At 38.6% G+C, this 14,741-nt stretch overlaps 1 protein-coding gene across 2 annotated transcripts in view; it reads left to right on the forward strand.

The window, feature by feature from the left end:
• The window catches only part of PDE5A (phosphodiesterase 5A, cGMP-specific), a 47,438-nt gene extending 37,270 nt beyond the window's left edge, over positions 1–10,168 (forward strand). For both annotated transcript variants that reach the window (XM_009873297.1, XM_009873296.1), the window contains 8 exons: positions 260–354; positions 3,032–3,119; positions 4,285–4,385; positions 4,480–4,557; positions 5,382–5,445; positions 5,984–6,058; positions 6,583–6,666; positions 9,978–10,168. In XM_009873297.1, coding sequence (XP_009871599.1) covers positions 260–354; positions 3,032–3,119; positions 4,285–4,385; positions 4,480–4,557; positions 5,382–5,445; positions 5,984–6,058; positions 6,583–6,666; positions 9,978–10,115 — 723 coding nt within the window. In that variant the 3' untranslated portion in view covers positions 10,116–10,168. The remainder of the gene's footprint in view (positions 1–259; positions 355–3,031; positions 3,120–4,284; positions 4,386–4,479; positions 4,558–5,381; positions 5,446–5,983; positions 6,059–6,582; positions 6,667–9,977) is intronic.
• Positions 10,169–14,741: the final 4,573 nt, after the last annotated feature.

Raw genomic sequence — 14,741 nt, forward strand, 5'->3', positions numbered from 1 at the left:
CTGTATCAGTTTTCTTATCAGTGTATATACAGGGGTGGATGATATTCCTTCTGAAAACTGCATTGAGGCCTGTGGAGAATGATGATTATTACTGTATGCTGCAACTTCACAGACAACCCTTATTCCTCCTGGTCCTCCTCAGGCCAGAACTTTATCTGCTATTTGGGTAAAGATAAGAGAGCATATATGAAACACATTGTGCAGAATAAATTCCCATCACAAAGCTGACTCGCTTCTTGTATGAATTCTTTATATACAGAGCAAACTGACTGACTTAGAAACACTGGCTTTGCTGATAGCAACTCTGAGCCATGATTTGGATCACAGGGGAGTGAACAACTCTTACATACAAAGGTAAGTGTGAGAGGAGTTAAATAAAAACAAAAGACTACCAAAATCAAAGAGCTAAATTAAGTACAGCCTAATTGATTTGATAATGTGATTTTTTTTAATTTTTTTTTTAGAATTTATTAGTAGTTTCGGAGCTGGCCAAAATGTGTTTTTCATTGAATTTAGTATTCACTTCAAATAGCAGTATATAATTAGTTGATTAAATAAAGAGTTTGCCTTAAACCATGGTATAATGTGATTACTGTGATAGGGCAGTGTGTCCTGATCTGACCAGAGACGGGGAAAAGATACCCAGAAATGTATACTTGTATTTTTTTCTGGCAGAGTTAGAGAGTGGTTTCAAAGCTACCTTTGGAAGAAGCGGTCTGCTGTTCTCACCATGTGTCAGCTAAGATACTAGGGGAGGAACAGTTTGAGGCAGGGAACTCAGAAAGGCAGAAAATAAGTTTAGGCAGAATTTCTGCCTCGTATATGTTCAGAATACTAAAACTGATGTGTAAAGCAAAAACTAAAAGGCGGGGGAGAGATTCCAGCAGTAACTGTAGCCTTGCAGTGATTGGAACTGGTTAGCTATTTTTTGCTTTATTTATTTAAAAATAAATTTCCTGGAAGACATCTGGAGATGCGTCATCTCCTCTTAAAAATGTCCTGGGAAAGTGTCATAGACAGCAAAATCTAGCATTCACATATGCTGTAAAGTGAAGATGGTTACAGCTTAATTATCTTCGATAGGAAGTTCCATGAATTCTGTTTTTAAATCCCTCATTTAAGTCTAAATGAAAAGTTATTTTTTTCCAGAACGGATCCCTTTTAATTCTTCTTTTGAAGCAGGGAGAGGGGATGCTTAGCAGACGACTCTTTTCTTAAGCAGCAGGGTTTCAAAAATTAAAATGGTCCTGGTAGTTGAAATTGGAGGAAATGAACTGCTTAAAGGTCTTCTGGTAGATGTGCAGAGGTTTTATTTTCTTTTTCTTCCAAACCCACATGTAAAGCAGGCAAGCACAGAGCATGAAATCTGCATAACCAAACCACTGTGTTCAGAAAGCAAGGGTGTCCTTTGCCCTGGCCTGGTGGTTTAACAGAAGTGCCGTGTGATGCAGAACCTGAGTTTATTTCCAGCACTTGTGTCTTCCCAGACAGGCAGAGTCTGCAAGTACCGAGCAAGCTCTCGTCTGGTGCAGTACTTGGGAAGATAACCCAAGATATTTCTCACATATTTCTCTCATCAGTCAGGATGAACTTTAGGGGACACAGTATGCATCCTAAAAAAAATTCACCCAGCGTGTGTTGGCACCATCCTTCACTTTGTTTCCTCACAGAGAGACGCAAGCCTGTTTGCTCCCTGCTCCTTTTGTGGTGGTCTCAGAGGAGGTGCTGGGCAGCCAGCCCATAATTCTCAGGGGCTTGCATCCTTTAATCTCCCTTTCCGCGTTTTTGTTTGTCTTTCCATCTTTCTCTCTGCATTTTTGTGCTTCTTAAATCCCTGGAGTCTCCTCTTACGACTTTTATTTGAGTCTCTGTGTGCACTCACTTACATAAGGACCAAATCCTGCAACAACTGATTCATGTGAATGATCTTCAACCATACAAAAATTCCCAGGGAACTACATGGTAAAAAAGAATTTCTTACACAATTAAACACTTGTAGGTCAGATTCTAATTAGAGTAATAGATTCAGGATCAGAGCAAAACAGACTTCCAAAAGAATCCTGATTTAGTTGAAGAGAATGTAAGCAATATGGGACCAGGGGCAAAAGAAAAGAACAATATTGTGCAATGAGGAACAGGGGGAAATTAGAAATCCTCAAAGAGGAGGAAAATTTTGCCTAAGCTAGTCAAACCAATCCAATTTTCTGGACTAAGATAGCTTTATGTTCTGTAGCTGCACAGTTAGTTTCATGTTGTTTTTCAGTGCCCATGGTACAACCACGACCTTGTTTCCTTGTTTGCCTAAGCTAGTCAAACAAATCCAATTTTCTGGACTAAGATAGCTTTACATTCTGTAGCTGCACAGTTAGTTTCATGCTGTTTTTCATTGCCCATGGTACAACCACGACCTTGTTTCCTTTTTGGATTTTACCCTGGGCAAAGAGTAGGTAACGATATTGTGGTAGTTTTGGTCATGAAGAGAGTGGTGATGAATACCAGTGCAGTTACTGACACTGGGAAGTGACTTGATCAACATTTTGGGCCCTGCACCAGAGCCCCATGAGGTCAACTGGTATCAGTGGGGTTTCCATTAGGTCTGCATTATTACTTACAAGTACTTGAGCTCACTAAATATGCCAGGCAAGTGTTTTAAATGTTAGGAAAAACAAGTTTGTAACTTAAATTTTGCTTGTGGATGAACCTTCTTGTGTTTTCTTTTGATGCCAGAACTTGCACTCTTTGTAGAAGCTTTTTTTTCATTCTCACATCTAACAGAAGGTAGAAAACGAGAGTTGTTGATGCTCTGAGGAAGTATCAGCATTGTCTTTTTAATCTGTAACTCTCCCTGTATCCTTCCGAATGTATTCATTTCGTTTGGCCAGGTACACAGAGGGGTAAAGGAACTAGTTAAGAAAAAGCGTGGGTGAGGGTAAACTGATCATGAGAAGAGGTCATTAAAAGGGAACTTATTTCTGGATTAATGGTATGTTTAATTTGATTTCTCCATCTGATGGGTTTTTTTACTCTTCAGAAGCGAACATCCGCTGGCTCAACTGTATTGCCACTCAATCATGGAGCATCATCATTTCGATCAATGCCTTATGATCCTGAATAGTCCAGTGAGTGCCACGTTTTCATGTATGCTGCAGGAAACTATTCCCTATTTTACTTTTTATTTTTAGCTTTTGGATAGATTCCCATCCTTATACATTCCTAAGTGATCTTTATTCCTTTTTGGGTAAAGAAAGCAAATGCAGCAGTTTGGAAATCACAGTTCCATTGCAGAGCGCCACCAAACCTTTCCAAGTGTTGCCTGATAAGGGAAGCCTTGATAATGTCTTTTTTGAGTACCTGCTTCCTTGGACCAAAAGGGAAAAAAGGACTTTGTTGCCATTTTCATGACCTTTTGTGAACCACCAAACAAACTCAAGTCCTTGCTCTGATTTCAAAAAACATTCTGGCCTACACATACACAAAGCAGTCCTAATGAGACCAAACCAAACACTGCTAATGTTGACATTCCAAAATGAAGCCAAACCTAAGTTAAGTAAATATGCAAATAGAACTACATTCTTCTTGTCTGATATTATTAACTAATTCTAAGACCAGTTATTCAGCATGCGCAAGCATTTCAAAGCAGTGTTATTTTCACTGCTAATTTTGTATCATGGGAATGGTGCTTCCAGCATCATTTGTATTGTAATGATTCCTGCCTTTTCAGACAGGAAAATAATGCAAAGAAGTAGAGGAAAATTGCCATTTGATCAGCTTCACAGTGCTTTGGTGTAACAGTGGGCTGCTGAGCTTATATTTCTCTGTAATAGCTTGTTATTTGTGTGGCTTCATAAAAGGAAAGTATTCTTGTTGATGTGAGGTGTTTAGGCAGGTACTGGGATCTCTTACAGTCCCTCTGCTTCAGGGAGGGGGCAGGAAGAGGAGAGCAAAATGCTGCTACACAGCCAGTGGCAAATTTAATTGAGATGAATGAAATGGACTTAAAGGCTTTGATGTCGCTCTGTTTACAATTTAATTTTGTAGTAGTCAATATGATGCTGCTGCATTGTGGCGTTCTGCCATTACTCAAGACAACTGGAATTTTTTATTTTTAAATAGGGGAATCTGCGAACGGAAGCAGGGTAAAAGAATGACATATCAACAAGCAGTTCAGTGATTTAGTATCCTAGAGACGTTTTAGCACACTGGTGTGCTGCTGCCCATTTTACTTATCTCTCTGGTTTTGGTGTGGGTTGTTTCTTTCTTTCTTTCTTTCTTTGTTTTTTAAAGGGAAATCAGATTCTCAGCAGCCTTTCCATTGAAGAATACAAGGCCACACTGAAAATGATAAAACAAGCCATTCTTGCCACAGACCTAGCGCTATACATAAAGTAAGTTAGAGGCAGGTTTGGCGGCATAGTCTTTGCTGGATCTTTGGATTGTGTCAGCATGCCGCGTAATCTTTTGTTTTAACTTCTTTTAAAGGAGGAGAGGAGAATTTTTTGAACTTCTACGGAAGAAGCAATTTAATTGGGAAGATCCTACACAGAAAGAGCTATTTTTGTAAGTAAAACCAGAATGATTAGAAGTAGTTCATATAATTAGGTTCCGAATTTGCCATGCTATGTTGTGAATTTCATTAAACCCAGCACATCTGTGTATTCTGGGCCTGTACAAAACTGGCACTGGCACGTAGGTCACTGAAAGACTCCCTTGGTCTTAATTATTACATCTGCAGTCTGCATCGTAAACTTTGCTATGCAGCACATGGAGTCACATGAGCATTTCTGTTCTCCCTAAAGAGTGTAGGGTTCCTGTCTAGGCACCATGTTGTTTTGCTGGTTTTACTTTACACCTGAATTGTTGAAAGTGCTCAAGATTCAGGACAGTTTGGTTTGAAGTGGCTTTCTTATGAGGAGTGAAGAAAACAGACAGTTAAGAATAGAGGCAGAGTGTAATGCACCCCTACAGACAAGCGGGCTTACGTAGGCTGTCTCAGAAAGCAAGGATGCTGTATATTGAAATCCATGCCTTTAAGAACTAGTCTAATTTAGCCATGTTCTGTTCTTTTCCTAGTTCAGTCCTTGGCCCTCATACTGTCAATAAAGACGGCAGTCACTGCTAATGTCAGAAATAAATAAATGTGCTGCCTGTCCTGTAGGAAATAGAATAAAACATTTGATGTGATTCCACCAAAGGAGTCAGTCCAGATTTGTTCATTTCACACAGGTGAAAGTCTGCCACATCATCGAGCCTTGGATACCTTTATAATTTCACTTTAATTTCACTTGCTTTTCTGACTTTAGTGTTCCTAGAAGTTTTATTTTCTAGTTTACTAATTACTTGGCCTGGTGGCTACATACATTTCTTTTTTTTCTTTTCTGCAGAGCAATGCTGATGACTGCTTGTGATTTATCAGCCATAACCAAACCATGGCCAGTTCAGCAACGGGTATATGCTTAATTTTAAGATCTGCTAAACCAAAATTCCGTGTAACAGCTTCTGCATCCTCCATCTGGTCCTCATTGCAAAGACAATGGTGGGATGCAGAGCCTTAGGAAAGTCCTTGAAGACTTTCTCGGGTGTTTGCAGTAAGATCTATGCATTTAGCTATGTTACCATGTTAGTAATAATCTGAAGTTAAATCAGGAATCTTTGTTCTTTCCAGTATTTCTGTGTTATTACAAGGGAATCATTTGATACAACACACCAGTATCAGTTGGCCTTTTCCTATGTGTTGATCATTCCAACTGTTATCACTGCTAAGATGCCCACGTGCCGTTATTCACTTTGCTTTGTCGGAGTAAATACCAGTACACGCAGGTGTTTTGCTAGTGCACAGATGTGGGCATGTAGAAATCTAAAAGCTAGCAAGCGGTTCTTTACAGGGGCACTCAATTTGATATACCCTGAGGAGCAATAGGAAACAGTTTGGACTGGAGGTAGTGAGCAAACTTTCAGAGCTTGCACTGTGTGGTATCTCTTACAGATTGCTGAGCTTGTAGCTACCGAGTTCTTTGATCAAGGAGATAAGGAGCGGAAGGAACTCAACATTGAACCAACCGTAAGTGGTAGAATCACGCAGAATCACTTAATTGAAAATGGCTTCTGAAACAGCACTTGACGTTCCTTTCAAACCCCCCAGTTTCTCCCACTGACCAGAATATAGGACCAAGCCCCCTTCCCTGTCTTCCTGGCAGTCAATTTTCTTTTGGGGTTCCCAGACACCAATGGTGTGTCCTTATCTCCAAGCCAGAAGAACAGATGGCATTATTTCTTCTAGGTGGGTATTGCTAAATTCTTTAGGAAATACATCCCTAAACTGCAACGTATTTGCAAGCTGGCCAACACCAGTAACCTTGTTTATTTGTCCAGGTGTTTGGGCTCTGAGGGTCCAAGGACAATTTCCCTGAAGCAAATCATGCAGTCAGACTTCCTGCATTGTAACACTGTACTGACACCCTGCTGTGCTGAGCTTGCTGCACTTTTTAAGGCGCTGCGCTTTAATACCAGCCCGTCTTTTTTGTTTTTGTCGTGTTTTTTATTTAATGCATTTAAACACAGAACTTGTTTACTTTGTGTCTGCAGGATCTAATGAACAGAGAGAAGAAAAATAAAATTCCCAGCATGCAGGTTGGATTCATAGATGCTGTTTGTTTGCAGCTGTATGAGGTATGATACCTAAGAAAGAATTGTGAATATCTAAAATCAGTCCTGCTCACTGTAGCCTCTAATAGATGCAGATTTAAAATAAGAATAAAAATCAAATTAAAAACTAGTCCCTTAGTTAAAAAACCCCTAGGTTTGCTATTCAGTTGACAAAATTATTATTTTAGTATTTATCATTAATGGTATGTTTGTCTGATTAATATGTTCTAATTTTTAAGACCTAGTGCTAATTACTGAGCTGTGTGCACTTGGTGTTAACATCCCTGGGTTATATTCTGGATTCCAGCAGCTCCAGTGAACTGCTGTGATCATCAGAAAAAGGCACAAAAACCTACTGCTTTGCTATCTAGAAAAAGAATGGTATCCACACAGTGCCTTGATAAAAAGTGTTCTTTAAAAGTTTCAAAGGATTCACAATTCTTCATTGAAAACGTGATATGCTATGTGTAGGAAATTTACTCAAGTTTAACATTTCTCATCCCATTTTTTTCTTTTGCTTTCATCACACACAAAAGCAAGAGAATTCATTGAAATGGGGTTTTGTTTTTATCCTGGTCACAAAGTGTGGAAGAAGATACTTGGCCCGACATAGTGTGAAGCAAAACAAATACTTCTGATTTTTCTAAACCAGTAAAGCACTAGAGTGAAAGTGTGCTCATTGGGACTGCAGCGGGTGTTTTACAGCAACTGGTATGAGAAAAAGGAAAGGAACAGATAGCTTAACTCTTAATAATCTTGCTGGATTAATCTTGCTTGGAGGAACAAGGTGATTACTCAAATTTTTCCCTTTACACAGTAAACTTTTTAGGAAAGAGTCCACTTCCATCAGTTGGAAGGAAAGAAGGATAGAAGGAGGAGAGGGAGCTACTAGCTGCTGCCCCTGAAACTCCCATGTTTCTGTGCTGTAGAAACCATCAGAAAAATAAGGCAGCTTTTGCTGCGAAGCCTCAGGAAACTGTCTCTATTAGGAGAGAGGTCACTGGAAGATGACTGTAGAAAGGTACAGACTATACAAACAGAAAAATCTTTGAATAAACACCTGATCAGATTTAAATGCCCACAGCTCCCGGTCCTGAACTTGTATACTTTCTCTCGTTAGGGGAGGGCTTTACCTTTCTATTCATGAGAAGACAAGAAAATTTTCAATTATTTACTCTGAAATACGTACTGCAGCTTAAATCAACAGTTACCGAGTGACACTAGTTGAAACGTCCAGCTTCTGTACAGTTCCCACACGGAAATGAGGAACATGAGTAACCTTTAGCTACTCTGCCTCCTGCTTTGTAACTGCAGCTTGGTTGTGCCGCAGTGAATACTAGCCATTCCTGGTTAGCTGCCAAAAGCACCTCCAGGAGTCTTTTCCCTCCTTTTTAACTGTGGAAGAATGAAGGAGATGCTATGTCCAGAGGAGGGAGTCTAAGCAGCATCCTTTTGTTCAGAACATGTTGTCTCTTACAGTGTACAGCTTTCAGTGTATCACTCTTACCTGTCATCTTGACTCAAAGTCTCACCTGCCCTGGAAGCAGCAGGTAGCAGGCTCACAGCGTCTGGGACTTCTGTACGCTCCCAGTGTGCTAGAACGTGCCTCTCACCAGACAGATGAGAGTGACTTACCTGCAGGGGCAGAGAGCACTAAAGAGGATGGGGAGCCTACGGGTAAATCTGAGGAAGGGGCTGTGGTTTGAGATGTTCTAGAGTTTGTTTATTTTGACTCGCATACAAGTTGGGGATATTACCTGCTTACACAGATTTATTTTTTTCATCGATGACTAATAAGTGGTATAACATATTAACAACTTCAGTGTTACTTTGAAAACATTCTAATGCTATAAAAGCAAACCATAAACAGGGTTATAAAGACAGCCATGTCATTGCTTCCTTAGCTTTCATCCAGTCAGTAGGAATTTGACACACAATGCAAACAAGTGAGTTCCTAATACAAAACTGCAAGTATGTGACTTACCATATTATTCTGAGTAGGCCAGATCTGAATGAAGTTTTGTGGCTTGCTTTAACTAGGGAAATAGTGCAGTTCAGCTGAGACAGCTTCCCTCTGAGTTGAGAAATCTGAAATAATAAGAGCAATATATTTACTTCTCTTGATTTGTAGTTGAAGGAAGTACGATTTAGCAGTTTTAAATGCTGTTTAGATATATTCAGATAAATAAAACAGGAAAACACCGGAGATATGACAGCCCCACTCTTCTTGTAGTGTTATAAATCAAGAATAATTGATTAAGTCCACTGGAACTAATGAAACAGCCTATAAAGCCAAAAACAGCTATGAAGGTTTATACTAGTCAATATTCAGTAGGGTCTCTGTGTCCAGTTAGAGGAGAATTAGACATGCTACCTTGCCGAATTTCATTAAGACCTGAATTCTGTGTGAAATTCTGACTGATTTTCCATTTTGTATAGTGACCAGCAGAGCGGCCAGGATTCTCCTCTGTGTACTTTGCAGTCAGTCAGAGTAGTTACAGAATCAAACACTCTTATACCTTGTTGTCCTGCACTGTGTGAACTATTGAACTCCCCCTTCACCTTTCTGAATAGTGTGACTTCATTCCAAAAGCCAACAGAACCCCTTGTGCAAGTAAGGACTGACTGTCAGAGTGTCAGGATACATTTTTATCACTTCCATCAGGACAAAAAAAACTACAAAAATGCTTATTAATTGTTCTTTTACTTTTTCTATTCTATATTTAAGTATCAGAATCCAGTTTTACTTCACTCTGATACTGTAATACAGCTGTATCATGAAAAATACTTGATTGACTTTAGTCACAGCTATTCTGAAAAGGCACCAAGTGGCAAATGCAATTTATCTATTGTGTGGATTCTTCTTGAAATCAAATATTTCTGGGACAATTGATAAATAGACGCTCGGTGAATATGGTCCCATTGACTATATGTGCTCTGTGTCTGATTACCATTCCAAGGTTGTCCTTATGACCAGCCTTGCTAAACCTTCAGAGGAGGGGCCTGCAAAGAAAGTCCATGCATAGTACTTCACTAGAAACACTGGACAGGTCACTTGACCGTAATTCAACAAACTTAGTACCATTCCTTCTGCACCTATGTATCAAGTGCTGTATGGACACTGCTGCTCAGTCTGATCTGCACTAGTACCAGGTCATTGTGTTTGTGTTGGATATGCAGCAGGAAGCCTTCCTTGAAGTTTAAAATACAAGTTCAATTTCAGTTACAGAAAGCTCTCGTGTTTCAATTGTCCTGGTCTCTCTCATGACCATCTTTAAGAACACTTATTTTGTTGTTAGAAGTGCTCTTGTTCACATGGTTTTTGTTTATTTCAGGCCTTAACGCATGTGTCGGAGGCCTGCTACCCTTTACTGGATGGCTGTAGAAAAAATAGGCAGAAATGGCAAGCCTTAGCTGAACAGCAAGAGAAGAATCTGATCAATGGAGAAAGCAATCAAGCCAAACGGAACTGAGATGCTGATTTAACAACCACAAGCTGAAGTTCACATAGAAGACATAGTCATAGGGGAGTACTGCATTTTTGCTAAACACTGTATGAATTTGGCTTTTGTTTTGCCACTGCTGTATTATTTTTCCACATTTCAAGATATAGCATGACCATGTGTATGCCAAGGTTATATAAAGATTGTATGTTTCTTTTATTACATCTGACTGAGGTGGAAAAAGATCGGCAAGGGTAGTTTTTGCTACCCTGTTCCACAAGAAGGTATGAGTGCAGTTACTCAGTTACCCCTGAGAGCCTATTACTTTATAGATGTATATAGTTGTTTAGTGACCGTGTTGTGGCCAGTACCTTAAAGACTACTGCATTTCGCACCTTGTTTCTTTCTGTGTTAGAAAAATAACAAGTTGCCTGTTCTTTTCACAAAGGTTCAGAGGAGAGATTGGGACTAACTCTGGGGAGCCCAACCCAGCAGACACTACGCTAACCTCTTTCAGGAGATGGAAGTGGGCTTTGAAGAGAAAAAGCTCCAGAATCTGTGCTCCCAGTATTTCTTTTTCATATTAGAGCAATGTTCTAGTAAATGTCTTACATTTGGAGTTGGGTTTTTTTTTTAAATCCTGTGAATTAGGCAGTGGGGGGTCTCAGGAGTTTTGTGGTAGAAATGTCATAAATGATGTCATAAAAAAGTGTCCATAAAAAATGGAAACTGCTTGAAGACTGATGAAATGTCATAACATAACTGACAGGCCACCGTGGAAGAAGGGCTCCCCTAGAAAGCCACAAGAAGCACATGGAAAAATGGAAACTAAACAGAATCAATTTTTAAAACTGGTTTTAAATTCAGCTTCCAAATGAAGTTAACATCGTAATCAACAGACTGAATCACAAGCAGGAGTAGAAGAGAAAGTGACTGCAAGAAGTGAAAATCTGAATCAGAATGATGCAGAAGTGGCATACTTGTGGTGACTATCAATGACTAATTCTTTAGGCCAGTGCTATTATGAAATGGCTGTGACCACTTAGAAAAAAATGTTATCATCTTTTAAAAGTCATTTTTAGTTAATGTTAACCATGATTAACCACAATGTCTTAAGGAAATAGGACGAAAGAATATTGAAAGCAAAAATAGCCAAGAATGCTGCAGGGGTTTGCCGTTTGTATACGAGGCATTAAAGTTCAGAAAAGTAAGAGTTCAATTAACTTGCACTAGTAAAAAAAGCAACATTGATATTTTATTTAAATGAAGATGACTAATAAAGATTGTTTTGAATTGGGAACCAATTCAAGGAAATATACACATTAGACAACCCCCAAAAGAGCAACACAAAGAGAATACTATTCTTTGGGTAGGCAGAATTAGGAGATGCAGGTCAGCAATGTAAGATTAGTTAGCAGTAAGAGTAACTTCAGCTGCACAGACACACAGAAAATTCTAGGGTTTTATTAATCTGTGGTAATGTTTTTTCAGTTTAAATCAGCACTTGTATGAGGCAAAGTAATATATTTGGGATTGCACTTTGGAGCATGCGAGTTTATTTCTATCACACGAAATTCTAGTTGGAAACTGCAATAAATTCTTCCCAGGAGATTACCAATCCTCCCTCCCACCCCGCCTCGTAAGAGCCGGTCAGACAGACAGTGAGAACGACCTCTTTTTATCAGTTTTCTGCATTTAGGTAAACCATACCAGAAGCTAACAAAAAAGCAGCAAATGTTTCATAAGGATTGATGGTTGTGAGTTTCATAGTAAATCTTTTTCTTAATGTAGAAGAAGGTAATCTGATAGCCTCTAGCATTTCTGCCAACCAAAATTAGTTGTTACCAATTGAATCCTATCTCTAGTGACTGTCAGTGGTGTATTACTGCAGCTGAATTTGAAAACATTGTTCTACAACAGTCTCTCTTTTTTCCTTCATATTTTCAGAAAAATGCGTACACAGTAAAACATATGTGGTATGTCACACCTATGCAGAAAAGTGATAGCTGCCTGCCTCCCACCCCTGAAAAAATTTAGGTACTTTTTGATAAATAGGAAACTTTGCTTCAGGATTTGAATAGTTCTTTTCCTTTTCCTTGAATGTTTGAGATACTGAAATATAATTATTACACTAACTGATGAGATACCTATTTAATATAAATATGAATAAACTACATGTATATAAAGGTGTATTCTTGCTACATGGTTGAGACTAGTAATTCATGGCAACACCACTGCAAATCAACTATGGTGTGTTACAGTTGTAGTGATTTATCATTGCTATTAAGATCCCAGTCTGTCTTTGCTATATTGTGTGTTCTGAAAGCTTTATGACAACGTAAATTTATACCTATTGCTAAGGAGTGCTGGATTCCTACCTTTGACTTGAAAAACAATTGGCATGATGTCGCGTTTTTCACAGGTTCACTTAACGGAAAACAGTTACACAATATGTGCATATATTTAATTACTTGTCCATACACACTGTTCCCACAGAATCTCTTCCACTACGAAGACTGGAACTTACACGGTAATACAGTTCCTAATAAATGAAGCAGTTAAATGTCATAATATACCTGCATCTGTATATATGTCTACAAAACCAAAACCTTTAAACTAGTGGTTTAAGAATCTCAAAAGCATAGATTGCTGTACTTCATGAAATTTCAGAGAGTGATCAAATTGTTTATATAGTGCTTTACTCTGCCTCGAAGCAAAGTCAAAGTTTGCTGGTTTTCTGTCACAGCTTTGTGTGAAGTGTTTGCACAAATTAATCCTTCCTTTCCTAAGGTATCAGTATGAAAATGAGCCAGGTTGTTCTCTACCTGAAATTCCTTGCCTTCAGAATTCAACATTTTCAAACCCAGCTAGTGGATTACATCCATGCAGAGACCATTAATTTCATCACGAGTTCTGTGTCTAGTTATTTTAGTCTGGTCTCAAAACACGTTCTCCCAAACTTACATTATGTAGCTAAAGCAAATGCTGTGGATTATATAACAAACAAGCTGAAATGGAGTTTATCGCTTTGTCAGTTGAGTGTTAAGTCTATTAAATCCATTGTAAAGTGTGATATTTAAGTCTCTGGGTACAGAATTTGTCCTGCTAATTTTTAATACTTTTCTTAAGGAAGACATCTAAGTATCCTACTTGTTCTTAGACAGAGCCATACCTGCTTATCTCCACCACATAGTTTAATGCTTAAAATACACTTTCTGTTCTTGTTCTCCTTTTTAAAAAAATACTTGTCATACTTATTAACATACACAAAATTACTGGTTAAACCTACCTCTTCTAATTAAGAATAGCGGTGAGGCTCTTAAGCTGCAGGTAGTACTTCTTTTACAAATTACTCACACATCCAATATCAGCTGTGCAATGTCTAGGTTTTCTATTACCTCACACAGTGAAAGAAAGGAGGAGAAAATAATGTAATGCTGATTTAGGAGATGGTATTGAATTTTAATTAATAGCCATTTAAAGTTAAGAGTAGATTGCTCTTATAATTTCACAGAATACAGGTGAGCTAGTGATAAAAGTAAATAATCTATTCCATTGATGACTAGCTGATGGATCACTGTAAGAGAAGACTCAAGCCTGACTTTATGTGTTACTCTGAGAGTTGCATGCACTCTCAAGTTTATCTCAAGATAAACTTTTAAACTCCAATCCAATGCATTTTGGCATTGGCACTGGCACAAACTGACAAAATCAGAATGCTAATTCATATGCAAGATTTTTTTCAAAATTACTAGGCAACTGATTTTCCAACCCGTTATATGGAAAGATTTTGAAGACCCAGTTATAGCCCCTTTGAAATCAGAGAATGGTGCCCGAGTGATCTGGCTGGTGCCCCTTGCAGCTACGCAGAAGATAATAAAGCATTTTGATTGAAAAAAGTGTTTCATAATAAATTCATACATTTTTTTATAGCGACCTAGTATTTCAGGCCAATTTATACATTAGCTTTTGTTAGGAGTCCTGTCTCTGTGATGTGGTAGTTTCTTCTTCATGTCAGATCATATACAGTTTACGTTCCACAAGGTTTCAGCTTTATTTTGTATTTCCCTGCTGTACTTCTTCAGGGACTTGCACTAATTTGAAAGATAAGCTTGAACATAGGAGCTTGAATAAAAAAATGAGTGTGGCCGGAGTATGATAAATAATGAGAGCTGGATTTTTTGTCCTGGACTTTCACAGGAACAAGAAACATCACAGAATCTGGTCTGGTAATTAGTGACACTTGCTAAATACATCAAATTGTGACAGCAAGATATTTTATCTTTGTTATTGCTAGATGAATGGACATTGCATGGGAAAGTTTATTTTCCACATGAAGAAGTTTGTTTCCATAGAGAAACTCATATCTAAGTACCACTGTTTGTAAATGTGTATTTCTGTGACAATGCTATCTAATAGCTCGTTTCCACTAACTTTCACAGCGCGAGCTTGCCATGCCGGGGCTAAGGCATGCCCAGATGCCCATTTGAAGTCATTTATGTGATTCCTATTTACCTCAGTGGGAGTTGGATTGAGCTGTACAGAAAGTGAAAGAATGGGTCAAATCCACCATATTTACCTATAAAGAGGGACCAAACTCTTACCTTTGGTAACATCTGCCTCACCTGCTCTGTGCTCTATTCAGCTCTTCCTGCT

This window comes from Apaloderma vittatum, unplaced genomic scaffold (assembly GCF_000703405.1).
Source record: "Apaloderma vittatum isolate BGI_N311 unplaced genomic scaffold, ASM70340v1 scaffold3937, whole genome shotgun sequence".
In the NCBI taxonomy this organism is placed as follows: Eukaryota; Metazoa; Chordata; class Aves; order Trogoniformes; family Trogonidae; genus Apaloderma; species Apaloderma vittatum.